This window comes from Aedes aegypti, chromosome 2 (genome assembly GCF_002204515.2).
Source record: "Aedes aegypti strain LVP_AGWG chromosome 2, AaegL5.0 Primary Assembly, whole genome shotgun sequence".
NCBI classification, from domain to species: Eukaryota; Metazoa; Arthropoda; class Insecta; order Diptera; family Culicidae; genus Aedes; species Aedes aegypti.
Genome location: NC_035108.1, coordinates 225,506,469 through 225,524,849, shown reverse-complemented (window position 1 = coordinate 225,524,849; position 18,381 = coordinate 225,506,469). Strand labels below are relative to the sequence as shown.

General features: G+C 36.9%; 1 protein-coding gene and 1 long non-coding RNA gene across 15 annotated transcripts in view; one reads left to right on the top strand and one right to left on the bottom strand.

The window, feature by feature from the left end:
* The window catches only part of LOC5574827 (coiled-coil domain-containing protein AGAP005037), a 302,411-nt gene that overhangs the window by 181,661 nt on the left and 102,369 nt on the right, over positions 1-18,381 (top strand). For all 14 annotated transcript variants that reach the window (XM_021844163.1, XM_021844162.1, XM_021844160.1 and 11 more), the window contains 2 exons: positions 9,272-9,426; positions 17,495-17,578. In XM_021844163.1, coding sequence (XP_021699855.1) covers positions 9,272-9,426; positions 17,495-17,578 — 239 coding nt within the window. The remainder of the gene's footprint in view (positions 1-9,271; positions 9,427-17,494; positions 17,579-18,381) is intronic.
* LOC110676403 overlaps positions 1-18,381 on the bottom strand; it is a 58,442-nt gene that overhangs the window by 36,467 nt on the left and 3,594 nt on the right. The gene's annotated exons all lie outside the window — the stretch shown is intronic.

The following is an 18,381-nucleotide window of genomic DNA, read 5'->3' as shown; positions in this document are numbered from 1 at the left end:
CTTTGCCAATATTTGTTGTTTGTCAAGGTGAGGATAAAAACAAATAAAAATCAACGAAGATTCTTCCCAGCAAGTATCAATGTAAGCGAGGGTAGATTGAGTATTTTTGTCCCTGGTTTAGTTAGAAAATTAAAATCAGAGGCAGACATATCACTTGAAGTGGGTACATTTGATGATTTTCCGTTAGCATTTTCGGTAGTCGAAGAAGCGGAGTAGATGTGGGGGCAGGGTTTTTACCATTTGATTTGAAACAAGTAGATTGGGTACTCATAGAACGAATAGGGGAGGAGTTCAAATTACCTGCTACGATATCGGCAAAGGATTTTCCGTGGGTAGATACATTCGAAATTAAAATATTCGAACGGCTACCCGTCGGATTAAAATTAGTTTGTGAATAAGCATGATTATGATCTTCCTGATGGGTGTGATTCTTGATCAAGCGATCTTTAACTTAAAAATGAGCATTGTTCGATACAGGCAAATTCCGGACCGTTATCGTAACGGATATTTTCTTTCATCTGCCTGACACGAGCCTCGACGACTCTCTTACGCGAAGGGCAAGCCCAAAAATTGGACTTATGATTGCCCCCGCAATTCGAGCATATAAACTTGGTGGTATCTTCCTTCACTGGACAGACGTCCTTAGCGTGAGAAGAACCTCCACAAATCATGCATTTAGCATCCATGCGACAATTTTTTGTACCATGACCCCATTTTTGGCACCGACGGCACTGAGTGGGGTCCTGGTAATTTCCTCCAGGTTTCTGGAAATGTTCCCATGTCACACGGACATCGAACTTAAGTCTAGCTTTTTCTAAAGCTGTAATATTATTTTGATCTTCTTTGTTAAAGGGAACTTAATAATATAATTGAGAAAGCCCTTTTCGAACAATGCCAGATTGGGTTCTTTTTTTCATAATGATTACTTGGACTGGGGAAAATCCAAGTAAATCATTAATCCCATTTTTGATCTTTTCAGGTGACTTATAGTCACTTGAGAGACCTTTCAAGACTACTTTGAACGAACGTTCAATTTTGTCGTCATAAGTAAAAAATTTGTGCTTCTTCTCTTCAAGATGTTTGAGAAGAAGTTCGCGATCATTAAGAGTTTCCTGCAAAACGCGACAGTCTCCTTTCTTTGCGATTTGGAAGGAGACCTTGATTCCCCTAATGGAGTTCATGATCTCCTGCCTAAATCCCCCAAATTCGGAACAACTGACCACGATAGGCCTTTCTTAGCCAAGTGGTTAGAGTCGGCGGCTACAAAGCAAAGCCATGCTGATTCCCGGTCGGTCGAGGTCTTTTCGGGTTGGAAATTCTTTCGACTTCCCAGGGCATAGAGTATCTTCGTACCTGCCACACGATATACGAATGCAAAAATGGCAATTTGGCAAAGTAAGCTCTCAGTTAATAATTGTGGAAGTGGCCTGGGCTAGAGACTGCTTTGATTTGGCGTTCGGAAAATTTGTCTAGAGCATCGAACTTATTGCTCATTTCGATGCAATTATCACTTACTTTTACTTTTGCTGGCTCTACTTCCTTCAAGACATGACCTGCGCCGCAATGTTACGCCAACTAACTCGGTTCATGGCTGCTATCCTCCAATTTCTCGATCGCCCCACACTTCCAAGATCCTGCTCCACTTGGTTATACTACCTAGCTCGTTGCGCTCCCCTTCGTCTTGTACCTGCCGGATTTGAGGTGAACACCATTTTTGCGGGATTGTTGTCCGGCATTCTCACAACGTGTCCCCGATGCAATTATCAACATTATCCATTTCACCCTTGGAAGAAAGTTCGCATTCCGGAGAACCGTCCTTTCTTCCATTCTTGCCACGTTTAGTGACAGTTTTAAATCCCACTTTTTCGGAAAGAAGTTGTGAATTCAGAGATTCACCCTTTTTTTGTTTGTTGTTGCAACCATGTTTAGTGAACAAACGAAAGAAGACGTGACGTTCGAGAGTTTTTTTTTCCCAAGACGGTGTTCAAGAAGGATTACCACCGCTAGTTTTCGCCAAAGGATCCAACGAAAAATCGAAGGCACGGGTCCAAACAAGGATTGTAAAGGGATCAATAGTAGAAAAAATAGTACTAAAAAGTACTGTTTTAGTAGCACTGAAAAGTACCATTTTTAATTTTTGCACTGAGTACTGTTTTTGTAGCACTTAAAAGTACTGTTTTATTGCTTTAGGTAGTTTTTTAAAGAAAAACTTCCAAGAGCAGAGAGAATTCGTTTACGCACAGCACGAAGGTACGATGCGCACTAGAGAACACAACACTAGAGCAAACGAGATCGAAGGGGCCATCGAGGTACCCATGAAAATCATCTTTTACTATGGTTCTCTAACTCGATACTGATATACGAATATCGAATAAGGGAGAGTTGACTGTAGTAGTCAACGTAACAAGTTGTAGAGCACGTGTCGTACGTTTATAAAATCGAGTTAAGTAACGAGTTGTGTACAACATTATTTGCACTTCGTAGAAGATTAGTTAGGGTATAAGAAATTATATCATCATTATTCTGCAACTTCTGAAAGCTTTAGTTCAATAATTAATTACGCAATTCAAATCATACCTCGGCAAGCCTCACCCTAAAAGCCATTGTAACCAATGGTTGTTGTTACTGAGCAAACAAATGGATTTACACGTTATTTAAAAATGCTACGATGAAAAGATGATCCTCCTCTATCTTCCAGTGTTGATTGTTATTATCCTTTACACTCAATCTGTTCGGCAAAAATAACTGGGTTTTTGAACTACCGAAAAAGTTAGTAAACTGAAAATAAATGTCAGAAATCGAAAAACAGAGATTTTTCACTGAAATTTTGCAGAGAGCTTTTTTTATATCATATATCGATAAAAAAATAGAACATGGTGAAACTTGCTTTTCAATTACGCGTGGCGACAGTTTTCATTATACTGACTTTTTGATTCGCTAAAGAAAAACAACGAGCTACACACTCCATTACCAATGGCTTTTAGGGAGAGATCATATGTTATGCGAGAAATGTACCAGTGATACATTTGAACGCGTTCAGTTCGCGTTCCAGTTCAATTTTTTGAACGCAGCGATCAAGTAGGCTTGAACATTGAGCAGTTCAAAAATATGAACCCGTGCGAGCCAAAAAATTAACCCAAATGGCTTTGACTGATACACGACAAAAATCTATGTCAAAGTTATGTTTAGAAATTTAAAACATCAAGTGTAGTATGATTTTTCTGTTCATGAAAATTTAAGACTATCAATTCATTCATTTCTCACGTAAGAACTCCAATCTAAATTATGAACTGAACGGGCCGTTCTTGAGCAGCGGCTGGCTCTTGCTCGGAAGTTCATTGTCTACTGCGTTCTCGTGCATATTTGGCTCGGGCTCCGTTCACTTTTGGCTCGCGTTCAGTTCATAATGCACCACTGAAATTTACGATTCGTGCTGTAAATACTATCATTCTGCAGCTTGTTGCGTTATCTTCTTATATAAAAAAAAACGCCTGACAAATGAAATACCTAGATAAATGGGTCAAAATCAAGGCTCGTAAAATGGTATCGGGGCGAAATGAACGCCTTCGTGGATTATAGAGTAAGGTACCCCGGGGCAAGTGGGACATAAAAAAAACGATAGTTTTAACGAATTGCTCAGAATAATTTTCAAATGTCAATATTTTGCAAATCCAACAACACGGTCACATTTTGGCAATATATTTGCTGGTGTGTGCACCAGCATTTCGAATAATTTCGAAATTGTGAAAACCTTAGAAGAAAGATGTACAATGAGCCATTAGACGCAGTTGCCCCGCTAAACGGGGCAAGTGGGACACATCCAGTTTCGTGCGTAAAACCACATCAGTGGGTCAACCGTTGCAATAACAGGATTGATAAATCATATATATTTTATTTTGAGTACATATTTGATGTACAGAAGGGATCAACCATAAAATACATAACGTTTTAGTAAGAAACCCTACATTTAATCATATGTCACATTGCATTTAATTTTAACTGAAAATTTCTCATAAAAAGCGTAAAGAGGTATAAAACATGTTCGAAATATATCATTTATAAGTTTTCAATCGAAATGCAGCCTGTAAACTTTCAATAATTCACGAATTTTTTATTATGTTCTGTTATTATTGTTATGCATGGCGGAAAACCACTTAATGGGATGGAATTGTTTTCCGCAACTACTGTATTTGGTAGAAACAACAAATAATGTTCAATAAAAATAGAAAAGTAATCGTTCTCATGATGTATTTTAAATCTTATTTCTATCTTCGCTCAATTTTGAATTCGTATTTCAAAAATAAAAATAAGAAAAACTATTCAGAAATATTTGGCATTTTTTCTCCCTTTCCAGCAATAATGAATATAAGTTTGATTTTTTTTGGATAAAAATCATTCGTTTGAATGTTTCACTGGTACTCTCTAAGAAAATGTTTGAAAAGTTTAGAAAAAGTTTAAATTCTGGTGCTTGTTTTGATAGGTCCCACTTACCCCGGGTATTAAGATATTTTAGAGTAAGTTAGACCATAGAAATTTTCATATGAAATGCAAACAAAATACCTGTTTATCATGATCAGCTTGTAATAATACTCAAAGTTGTAACTTACCGATGGTAATTCAATTTTTGACACAATTATTTTTTACGAGTCAATGCAGAACGTGAAACATGTCACAATTCATCATGCAAGTTGAAAATGGCGCTGAGCTGACAACTGCCACAAGGAGCACATGGTAATAAAAATAACAATATTTTTTGTACTAAATACATTCCTTATCATTGTATCTTCAACTTTCTAGAAGAATACCTCATTGAAATACTTTTCCTACACGAGCTATGACGGAATGTCCCACTTACCCCGTATTCTCACTTGCCCCGGGGTACCTTAATCAATATCATTAGTGAGTTCCAATCGTTGTGATATGTTCAATGGACCCTACTTAATCACGCTACCCTAGCAGAAGAAAATAACTTCTGAATACCAAACTAAGGTATTCCATACCAGATAATTTCCAATATTTACAACCTGAATGAGGTATGAATGAGCCCTGCATAAGAGGTAAAATACCTCAAATAATATTTCAAGCATATTCTACGACCACCAAACTGATAATTAGATCAGGTATTGTAATACCTCAATAATACTTGATAGATTTTCATATAAATGTGAAATTTTTCAATAGTAGTTCAATACCTCCAGCAGACCTCAATAGCTTGCTAATACCTCAATGAAGTATTTTTAATTGTTTTAATTTTTTTTTCAATACCGTTATAATACCAAATTGAGGTATTGACAACTGAACTATACCTAATTTTGGTATGGTACCAAAATATGGTATGCATAAGTTTTGGTTAGTTATTTGTTCCTCCTCGGGTAGCTTAGCTTAGTTTAGTTTGGACTGACTACACTTATCAATGCTATTTCGTGATTGACCGAAGTTAGTGAAAATGCACAAAAATCAACTAGAAGTTCGGCTGGGATTGGCCATAATCTACTTCAATTTGCATAATTCAGTGCCTCTATTTATACAGGATCAATGACGGCGCCGGCCACGTCCTTGTAGTCAGGTGGGATTGGGGGAAGGAATATAAGTGTGTAACCTTTTCTATTTGGAGACCGTGTTTGCCTCTGCATCTCTGAGAGGTATTTTTGTTAGTGGGGAGGATTGTTGGGTCACAGGATTCACTTTTATAAGCGATTATTTGTAAAATATTAACATGCTTATAAATATAATGTATTCAATTGATATAAAAAATTTCCATGTAGAAAAAAATAATGTCGACACTTGAAGTGACGAACTGTGCATTGAACATATTGCTAAACGCAATATTGCTATACTGCAGTGAATCGCAAGCAGGGAATGTCTGAAAACTCAGTGCAGTGCCAAAAACATGCGTGCCACTCAGAAATTGATTGTGCGTCTCCCATTCTTTGCGAGTAAACTCAAAGCAAGGCGCAGGAGACAATTTGTTTTTGGGCGAGACAAAGCAAAGCACAATCTCTACTCTTTCAGTCTCTTTCGTGAAAGCACAAAATCCACTCTAGAATATTTTCAACAAATTATGCTTTGAAAGCGGACAAGCTTAATAAGTGCTTTGCAAAAACTTATTGTTGTGCATCTTGACATATTTGGTAAAGTCAGAAACATAAGGTGGTGACGAATTATGTTTAAAGTGTTTAAGAGTTTTGACAGTCACATATTAATGAAATGAATTCAAGTGAATTTGTTTACGCGTGTAATTTTCACTCTTTGCGTTTCGTACACGCGTAAACAAATTCACTTGAATTCTTTTCATTAATATGTGACTGTCAAAACTCTTAAACACTTTAAACATAATTCGTCACCACCTTATGTTTCTGAATTTACCAAATATGTCAAGATGTCTAACTAGACAACGCGATACCATGCATCCCAAAGCACATGCGAGTCAGCACTGCCAGGGTGCAGTCCAGAGAAAAATACTCCTGCACGTCTCTTTCGGATTTTTGGGTGCTGTCTCGCAGCAGCGCGTGTAGCACCGAAAGAGATTTGAGTCGCACCCCATGCTTGATCGCAAGTCAGTCCCATCTGCATTTTCGTCAAAATTGAGCACGGTCCTCCGTGAGGCGTCTTCTGGTGGCTGGACGGGTTTTTTTGTGGAGGGGCTGGGAATCGAACCCATGACCTTCCGCTTATGAAGCGAAAGCGTAACCTCAAGGCTACAGACCCCCCTAACCGTGTTTTGATCATGTTTATATTTTTCTCAGGAAGATATCGTAGTGAAGAGCAAATTGTGAAAGTTTTTTTAAGATTTGAACATGTTCCAATCCTCTGGAATTTTTTGAATACAGTCAACCCTCCATGAGTCGATATTGAAGGGACCATCGACTCATGGAAATATCGAGTCATGGAACAGCAATGCTATGGAGAGCCGTTTGAGGGGACCATCATAGTAATCATAAAATTTGATTTTTAGTATGATTCCATGAGTCGATATCGAGTAATGGAACATCGACTCATAGAGGTTTAACTGTATTCGTATGGAAACCGAGTTTGGAAACATCACACCCCATATTCTCAATTCCTACTTTTAACAAATGTGACTGACTTGCGATTCACGGCAGTATAGCTGTCAGGACGATAGCATGTGTTATCATATTTTACGCATAAGAAAAAAAATCGATTGGCAGGACCATCACAAAACACTCTTATGCCGACACTTACAGTGGAGAACCATTCAAAGTTTGTTGAATAAAGTCAACCTTTTACAAGTCTACACTTATATTGTCGAACCAGTCAAAGTCCTTTCTTAATTAAAAATATAAATTATTTATGAATAAGAGTTCATGCCGACTCTCACAAAGACGAACCCTTCATAGATTGTTGAAAAGTCGTTTTTACGTCCCATCGTTGTAACGATTAAATGTGCAGTCATACATATTTTACAAATTTGTAATAAAGGCATGAAACGAGCTCACCAATAGTATCCTTCTTCCTCGACTGAGCAGCCACAATCTACTTTCAGCTTCACTTTACGCGTACATGATAACTAAGAAAGAAATCACTCTCGGGACCCTACTTCATTACACTAGCAAAAACAAACTTCTCTGGGTTTGTTACTTTGCTTAAAAACTAGATTGTTCCACCGCTTATACTGCTGTGAATCGCAAGTCAGTCCCATCTGTAAAAAGTAGGCATTGAGAAAATTGGCTTTGAAGTTTCCAAACTCGTTTTCTATACGAATATTCAAAAAAATCCACTGGATTGGAACATGTTCAAACCTTAATGAAAGTTTCACAAATTGCTTTCCACTACGATATCTCTCGGAGAAAAATATAAAGATGGTCAAAACATGGTTCATTTTTGTGTTATACGGTGTGGAAATCTGTAGTGGGACTGATATGTGGTTACTTTTCATTTTGGAACAATTTGACTTGCTGTTTTTCCTAATTTTTCCGAACAAATCTTAATATCTAATTAATGCAGCTGAAAGAGCATTGGGAGATATGTTAAAAAACTGAACTCAACTCAATTTTGACGAAAATGCAGATGGGACTGACTTGCGATTCACGGCAGTATATACCAGTTACAATTTAAGCAAGAAATAAAGTTTTATATCGTCAAACCTTTCATACAATACAAACCTTTCATACAATACAAACTTCATAAAATGTATAAAAATTAGATAAAATTTGCATATTTTCAGAGAATTAAGGGGTGTCCATTTCGGCTTGTGTGTTCATTACGCCCTTACTCACCCTAATTGAGAATATAATGTACAATTAAACCTTATATGTAATATGATAAAAAAAATGGGGTGTGGTGATTTACCTGTTGAATCCGTCGATAAGTGGTAGTGCTGTTATCATCTCATTGCTTTCATTATTGATTGTTCTTACGGAAGCCTTTCTTTCTTCCAATAATTTAGAAGTGTTTTGTAGACTGCACTGAGATAAGCCAGAAACCGATTTTTGCAGCTTCAACAATTGAGACAGAGGTAGACCTCTCAGATACGTATATCCATTGTTAGAAGTCCATTGCAACTCACTAGTTTGACCACTAACAGTACACTTGTAAAACACTAAAGTAACGATAGTCGTGAGTAAACCCATTTGGATGATATTAGGTGTCATTTTAAATGTTAAAACAAAACCTTACATTGTTCACTTGTTTTTTTTTTTCAACTCGAGAGTTGAACACGTTGTGATAAGCTGGGTGGCTCATCTTACTATGAGCAAACATGCATCTCAGTTTCATATTCTTTCAAGTGGTCTTAAGCAAAAAACCAGACATAAATGAAGCTACATAAAACATGCAATGAAATAAGAAACATTATGATTAATTCGTTCATCGGGTTTCAGTTTACATGGAAGGGATGCGTAATATATGGATGTTCCTAGCGGAAAAACGTACGATGCGGTTTGTCGAAGAGTAGATGACAAAATTACTAGAACATGACGCTTTTCATGGAAGGGTATGCATATAAACTTTAGCAAGCACCTATGCTTCCCGCTAACGTTACAGCTTGCGTGAAATGTTGTTGATATTTAGATCTACATTAACTCTCCACTGTTTCTAATTAAACAGCTATTAAGACATAAACAGTGTGATTTAAAATAGAAAGTGTATGTGAGCAATACTTTTAATTTCCAGAGCAGGTACGATGATTTATGCGTTTGCCGTTGAGACTTTCGCTTTCAAGAACAAAATGATAGCAATCGCAGCGCAAACCTTTACATTTTGTTTCGATATGCTTTAGTTAATGGATATGTTTACGATTCTTTTTTTTCAGGCCTGAGGATCTACATCGCATTCGGGTTGAGCACATGGAAAGACAGTTGGCCAATCTGACCGGCTTGGTACAGAAAGCATTGACACAGAAACCAGCACAGCCAGTAGTTAGTAACAATCAAAGCACATTAGGCCTGCCAGCACAATATCGTTCAGGTTAGTTTTGACTATTTTAAAGTAGGGTTTTTTTTTTCAAATTTAAAGATTCCAAGAGAGATTTTTGCCATCAAACAAAAGACACCAGAACGTTAATGCTTTTAGTGGGCGACTAGCCCTTTGATGGAAGCATCATACTAGACAACGGTGGCACAGATGGAAAACATTCCTTACGAAAAGTTTTCCGGTCTGAGGCGGAAATCAAACCCACACTCCTTAGCACGATGCGCCTAAACCGCACAGCTGTCACCGTTCTTTTCAAAGAGGATACATTGAAGTGTATGAGCCTATGCATGCCATAAAACGTTTGACTTTTACTGTGCGCCCTGTTTTCAAGTTACCCGTGAGAGAGAGCGAGACAGCACCAACACACGGCGCACAGTAAAAGTCATGAGAACAAAAGAATTTATGGCACGTACAGAGGCTCATAGGCTGATCATACTTCTACACACTTAATTAGGAATGCCGAATCTCGGCTACTTTTAACCGAGATCCGCACAGCCGAGTAATCGGCAAACAAATTTCCTGAGATCTCAGCAAATAAAAGCCGAGTATCAGTAAATAGTGCTTCGTTGCTAAGCAACCAGACAATATGTTAGCTGAGTCTCGGTTATTATCGGGAAACCGAGATTTGCACAGCCGAGCTCGTGAAAAAAATCTAAGTGTGTAGTATTTAACGGGAAAGTTTCGTTTTTACAACCTCGACAGTCTGTCCTGTAATTTCGTTTGAAATGCCCAATTTGGCCTGTAGTTTTTCGAATGAAGAGCAAGAATAAAGCAAACATATGAAATAGAATGGTTTCGAATATTTTTGAGAAATTTGTGAATTACCCATTCATTTTTCGGTAGTTTCCAGCTTGACATTTAGAATCAATTTGTGGTCTATGTCGATAACATACCTACACCTCTTATATTTTTATGTCGTTCCCTAAGATGGCATATTTTCATGCGCATGTTTTCGCCAGTTTACGACAGATTTTCTATTTTAATCATACCTTTAATAAGCATAAGTGTGATTACAAAAAGGTATTAGGATATAATGATGATTTGGTCGGGGTTCTGCTAAACCGCACCAAGTGCCAAAATCTTTATTCCGAGATATTTTACATTAAAGTTTTTTCATGTACTAGTTTATCGCGGATGATAATTTTAATTTTTTTATCGCTCACATGCGGTTAACAGTGTTCAATAAGTACACCGAGATTAAATATACTAGTAAATCATCAAAAATTAACGATGTAATTGGATTTCATTAAACAATATGAAGCACTCAGTTCACTCTGGCTGAACAAAAATTGAAAAATATGGTTCTTGGTTCGGTATGGTTGGATGTGTTTCACAGTTTTCAACAACACAAGTAAAATTGGAGACAAATGATGTTTACCATCACCGTGCATGTTGGAATCCATGTCACAAGTGTTTATGGGAAGGGTTCGTATGTATTGAATCAAGGTTCTAACGTGTTCATACATAGATCCTAATGATCGAAAAAAACCATGAATTCGCTCTGTCAAAGCGCACCAAGTTGCTCCCATTTGGTGCACTCTCGCTGATCAAGTTCACAGTTCAATGCGTGAAGTGTTCACCAGGAATCACTATCTTTTCAGATGCACATTGACCTGCTGATGTTTTTCTGCAATATAGAAATAATCACAGAATCTAAAAGTTGTTTGATTTCCATCACCATCGGATAGAACATCAGAAAAAAAGTTTCATCGGGATTCGAACTCTTGCCTTCCGAGTGGTAATCTAGTGTGCTACCACTAGGTCATCTTCACTTCTTGAAGAAATGGTGATAAACTTGAATCAAGTAATGTGCAGTTTTTCTGACGGGGTTTGATGGCGATAATGCCATTTTCTGAACAACTAAAGCGCACCAAGTCCATCTGAGTTGTTCACACAGTATCAGATTAAATTAATTCTTTTTTGCAATTTCTCATCGTAATAGGCTGTTTTTCATCACGCCAATCTGTCATGAAACGGCCTATTTTCCTGCACTGAAGTATACAGAGTGGTAATAGTCATTACCTTACTGAAACCAGTGCTGTAATGATCCATTACGCAACGCTTTCTCATTACGCAACTGTTTTGAGTTGCGTAATGAATCATTACATAACAATTTTTCAGAAATTGTAGAATGATGGTGAATGCATTCCTATATGATTTCTGATACCCTCAAGTTGTCTTCCACGAAATTGCAAAAAATGTTGTACGTAACTCGTTGCAGAACTCGATTTTTACAGCACTCGTCGTAATTACCCTACTCGGCGAGCCTCGTAGGATAAACTTACAACTCGTGCTGTAAAAATCATCATTCTGCAACTTGTTCCGTAAACTACTATTTTATTATTACGGCTTCTGTGTGGTTTGATAAACATATTATATAACAAGCTAATGCAAGTATTTATTGCAAGTAAATGCCTTTACTCAGTAGCGCAACCAGGATTTGGTTCTAGGGGGGGGGTTTACAATTTTTAAAATACATTTTGTAAAGATATTTTTACGATAAACAAAATTGAGTTGAATAATTTAAGTGTTTTATGTTTTGCATAGTAAACGAAACGAAATAAGATTACAATAAATTAGTGTGTTTTTTATCGCTTTAGTCGTCGCGCTGTTGTATTTTGTACAACACTGGTGAAAAAGCTCGTTTTTCGCTCACAACAGCAGTGCGGTGGTTCTGACGGCGGCAAACCGCGCAACGACTATTGTTGCAGTAGGCCGAAACATTGCAGTAGGTCGAAACATTGCAAAACTCAACCGCCGGTAGAAAACTAGTTATAACTTCATACAGAATTGAGTCAAAAATGGTCAAAAATAAATTCTGCTTTCATTGTGAAATTTTTATGTCGCAATATAACACCTTAAAATTTTCAAAACAAATAAACTTTGTTTTTTGATGACTGTGTTGTAATCTGAATGATTTAATATTGTAGTAGGACGCTAATGCATCTATATTTCTAATGGACATATCCGAGTCATATTTTTTCAACATTTTTTTAACTAACATTATTTTTTTCACGCTTCACTAAAAAATAATATTCATGATCCACACTTACAAAATCTAAAATGTGTCTAAATTTATAATGGAGCCAGAATGCTTCCACCGGCAGCTAAATACTGCAAAAGCATTCGCAAATTTTTCTTCTCCGTAATCTCTAAAAACCAAAGAATTCGTAAAGGTCGCCACATCTGGCAAAATACTAAGAAACTAGAAAAATTTTGATATTGCGGATGCCGCATCAATGAAAAAGGTTCCAATATATCTGGAGGTTTGGCAAACTTTAGACACAACGCCTTCAGTTTATTTTCAAAAAGTGCTAGACGATTTTGTTAATTATCAGCTTATTTTTTAATAATTCGCATATAATTTTGTTGTTATCAAATCACCTGAAGAGTTAAATAATTAAAAACAACACAACTTAGAATAATATAACTGTGACAGCCACTGACATTTCCAGAGTTAATACGAATCAAACTAAGTTACTGCTCTGTACACGCAAACAAATTTTGTTGTATAATCTACCGAATCCATGGTAGAATTAAGAACTGCACCAACGATTTTCAACCGACTACAAAAATCTGTTAAGTTTACTATAATCTGGTAAAAATCACTGAGCCGTGTAGTAAATGTGACTATGTCCATAGTAGCCGCGACTACAAAGCATTGTATTTCAATCCGTGACACCCACCGTACAACACAGTATGGTGAAAAGTACAATGCCAAACTTGTCAAATCTAGAATGTTTCTAGCCATAAATACTACAACTCTGGTTAAATAAACAGAATATATTTTCTTGTTGACTATGTTATGGTAGAGTTAACAGATTAATGTAGTCGGTTGAAAATCGTTGGTGCAGTTCTTAATTTTACCATGGATTCAGTTGTTTCTACAATAAAATTCATTTCAGTGTAGTTGTATGATGTGTAGTGTTGAATTTCAAAAACATACTTGGCAAGCCTTATACAATTTTTCAGCTCTGGGGGGGGGGTGGTTGACCCCCAAAACCCCCCCTTGTTTGCGCCACTGCCTTTACTTCATGTCTAAATGTGATTTTCAGATAAACAGTACTTAGTGCGGTGTGGCTGGATAAAATTTGAAAGAAAATAGATCAACGCCACCGGAGCAATATTTAATTTTAATTAATCAATTGCTGCCCAATTTCACTGGCCTCTATTTCTATGAATTGCTTGGAATGGATAAAATGTAAAAATATAGAAGGAAGTTGAAAAAATATAGCTTTATATCTGAAAAATGAATTTCCTCTGATGACGTGCGTTGGTTTATGGTTCGCTCTGGCTGAACAAAATTACAGTTTTTCATGTCCACCCAAAGAAAATTTTTGATCTAAGATTACAAGGGATTGTTCAACTTACTTGATATTTTTATGGTAGAAAGGTAATGATTATTTGAGTCCTCTGGTCTAAAAAAGTCAATTAGGGAAAAAATGGCACTTGGTGCGGTTTAGCAGAACCCCGACCATTTAATGAATATGTTTTCGTCATTGAGTTATTTCTTGGAATGCTTTTTAATTGCGTTGTTCAATGGACTTAGATCATTCTTCATTATTGTGTATCGCTCAAATAAGAATGGTTCATACAATAATATTGATAGCATTGACTTTAATTAAGTGAATTATTTAGGTAAGAAATTCATAAAGCTTCAGATCGATTCACAGATCATAAATTCCAATCTTTTCAGAAATGTAACGATTTTTTTAGAAGGGACTTCTTTTGATGAACACAGCAGTTTCACAGAAATATTAATCTACAAAAAATCTAGTTTTTGATTAAATTTGAAGGCAAAAAAAATTAATAAGAAGGAAAAAAATGATTAATCTAACAGATAAATTAACAGAATATTTATAGGACCTTCCTTAGAATATTTAGTTTTGAACAATATGTATGGGGTCTTCCTTAGCTAAGTGGTTAGAGCCCACGGATACCAAGCGAAGCCATGCTAAAGGTGTTCGGTCCAGGATCTTTTCGTAATGGAAATTTACTTGACTTCCCTGGGCATAGAGCATAATCGTACCTGCCACACGATATACGAATGCAAAAATGATAATTTAGGCAAAGAAAGCTCTCAGTTAATAACTGTAGAAGTGCTCATTAAAACACTACGCTAAGTAGCCTGCTCTGTCCCATTGGGACGTTAATGCCAAGAAGAAGAAGAAGAAGAATAAGAAGAAGAAGATTAATGAAAATTTAAACTTTAAATGAAAATTCGCCAAATTGAATGTCGATTCACGTTGTCAAAATCTCGTTTATAATCGTACTAAAATGTACCTCGGTAAGTTTGAGATTGAACTTCGCAATTGGAGGGTTAAAAATAAAAACTTTATTTTATGCTCTTTTTTAAATATGAACGGGTATAGATATAACCATGTTTTCTATCAAACAGTAGAAACAGCCATCTATTTTAATTTTTCTGGGGTTTTAAGTCATTTTTTAAAAAATGTGTGCTTAATTGCATTTATATTTTTAAGCGGGGTAACACGCCTCGCTTGAGCACGGCGTTAGTTGTACTGTAAACTTACGCACCCAATCATTCCCAAGTAACACCAAGCATTATAAAATTGCACGCATTCTGCCTCACTTTAACAATACTGATGCGACATTGCTTTTATTCGACAAATTACAAGAGCTGTCAAGCAAAAAAGCATTAACGCTACATTACAAATGTTTCAATGCATTAATATTACTTTATGAATTGCTTGGTTGCTTTATAAACATTCTTGCATTAGTTCGACTATATCAGGGCCTTTTTCCACTTTTGAACTACTTTAATGGTAGGCTTAGGGCAACGCAGCTGCTTTACATAAGCAACGATATAATGCTCCATGGTTACTTGGGTTTTCTGTGATTATAGTAGGAGAAAAGCACTGATTTTCGATCTATTCAAGTGTTTTTTAATGCTTTCAGGAAAACATTCCCCAAAAATTCAAATGCCAACCTTTTATGGTATATTTGTATCAAAATGGAATCGGAAAAAATATAAATTATGGATTCCTTAATTATATTTAGGACACTGATATATCGTCTACCTACTCCAGTCTGTCTGAACATCGACCATATAATATTAATTTTCATCTTGAAAGAGAGTTGCTCTCAATGTATCTTGTTCATTCTATTAAGGCCAAGTAGCCCGTCATTCGCTTTGACAGCCATGTTGACATTACAGCTCGCAATTTCAAAGTAATAAAACTTAGTTCTCGTAGTTGATATTGATACAGAAATGTATCACTATGAGCGCTTACGTGCAGAATGTTGGCTGATACTTTTTCAGCTACGTCACTGCAATACCAACTGATTTTCATCAATTTGAAATTTTGACATGGTTTTATAACAATCATCAACGACGAGTACAATTCTCAATGACGGTGTACTTCGGCTTAAGGTGAAGTAGGCCGTCATTGAAATTTGTACTGGTCATCGATGATTATGGCTAATTGGCGACCGCGAATTGAAAAGATCACTCGGTTTTGTACCGACGTAGCATGAGCATGAGCATTAGCAAAGATGACCATACAATTCGTAGGTGCTACTCCGTGATTGACCAGAACAATCGAAGTTGCACAAGGAATTAATGAATGGGGCTTGTGATTAGCTTACCATTCTTCAGTGTGCACAAATCGAGAGCTCAAATTGAAAGTCAATAACGGCCCGGCCACGTCCTTATGGTCATCGGGGAAGGGAAGGAATGTTAGTTAGACAACCGTTGTTACTAGAGACCGAGTATACCTCTGCATCTCCACAGTTGTCATGGAAAGGATATTGGGTTAGTGGGATAAGGTAGAGATCTGGGAGTCACCAATGTTTGGTGATGCGATCCATGATATAATCACGCCTAATTGGATTCGCGATATAATTCGACAATCGCATTACACGCCGAACTAGTGTTTATCACTCGCCCACGCAAGAGCATGCGACGCGATCAATATATCAAACACTACTAACGGATCGCGGTACTTTTTTCACTACTACGCTACCGACGTGCGACATGTTCGATCCTACCCCATCGCCCGGCCCCGAAGAAGCAAGCAACAAGGTCGAAGGATCAAACACTACTGACACTCACGGCACTTTTTCACTGTTGAGCGAATGACGGGCGACATGTTCGATCCTGTCCCTGTCACCGCCTCCGCAGGAGCAAGTAACAAGGTCGAAGGATCAAACACTACTCACTCGGTTTTGCTCCGATATAGCTGAAAAAGTATCTGCATACTTTTTGCATGTAAGCGCATGTAGTGATACTTCTCTGGATCAATATTACTTAAGATGACTGAGTTGCAAGCTGCAAAATCAACATGGCTACCATGTTGATTTTACAGCTTGCAACTCAGTCATCTTAAGTAATAATGATCTAGAGAAGTATCACTACATGCAAAAAGTATGCTGATACATGCAAAAAGTATGCTGATACTTTTCAGCTATGTCGGAGCAAAACCGAGTGAGTAGTGTTTAATCCTTCGACGAATGACGGGATACTATTTTAGCCCTATTTTATAAGTCGAGTCGACCAAAAACGACTCGACTGGAGTCTTTGTCGATCAAAAATTTTGCTCGACTCGACTCTGTCACTCGATTTTATAGACAGTTGTCACTCTATGTGACTGGATTACTATGGGAGTCGACGAGTGACATCTTAAGGCTAAGTAGCCCGTCATTCGTTTTGGCAACCGTGATGACTTTTCAGCTTGCAATTTCCAAGTGAAAAAACTCAGTCTTGATAGTTTATATTGACTTGAAAAAGTATCACTGTACGCGCTTACATGCATGAAGTATGCTGATACTTTTTCAGCTGTGTCTGTGCAAAACCAACTGATTTTCTTTAATTCGAAATCGTGAGGTGAATTAGCAACAATCATCAACGACACGTACAAATTTCAATGACGGCCTACTTGGCCTTAAATATGCATGCTTACTTTGATCGACAATGACTATAGACGAGTCACGTGAATCCGTTCGATTTACAAAATAGACCCCTTAGCCTCAATCAGTCATCAAATAAATCAAATACTTTATTGTAAGATAATTGATTAAATTGTTTTTTTTTTTTCAACAGACAAATCAGTGTCATTTGAAAAATCCGTTTCGTTCAGCGATGATGTTCAGGGAACCCCTAAGCCTTATTCTCCACATCACCTAGGTAAGTACGATTTGCAATAACATAAAAATATAGCTAGTGATCTCGTGAGGGCATTGGTTGCTATGACATAACAAGTAAATAGTGTCATAGGTTTTGTTTGAATAATAATGGTCAATTATTTAAGGTGAAGATGATTCGAAGCCAAACTTCAAATTTTCAAGAGCACAAATCAAGAGAACCAGATAGCGGTTCAAGCTAAAAACTTGATCGATTGGTCACCACCAACGAGTGGCCAATCGAGCAAGTTTTCTGCTTGAACCGCTATCTGGTTGTCTTGATTTGTGCTCTTGAATATATAAGCTTTAGCTTCGATGCATCTTATCTTCTAATAAGAATAGAACTTCTAATTTCCCAGAAAATTCTTCTCAGGATTGGAAACCCTATCACCCTATACCAAGGTTGAACTATTGCTCCACCTTACTTTACACGCTTTGCCCAATGTTCAAATATTTGTCCAGGCATCGACATTGAGGTGCTTATCTGCATCCAACATAATCTTTGTTCTCTTCGCATTATTGTATAAAACTTCACTTTTTTTTTTTTTTTGTTCGATTCACTACGAGCAAATCTCCACTGTTTTCATAACATTTTTTTGTGATGCTTCACAAACAAGAAAAATAACATATTTTTTAATTTAACGAAGTAATTCTGGTTTTATTTACCTAAGCTGTTTTTATTTACTAATACTGTAGCAGAAAATTATTTCAGATAAGAAATTTCTTACATCCAAACAAAATTTGTTGTATAACCTACCGAATCCATTATAAAATTAAGAACTACGCCAACAATTTTTAACCGACTAC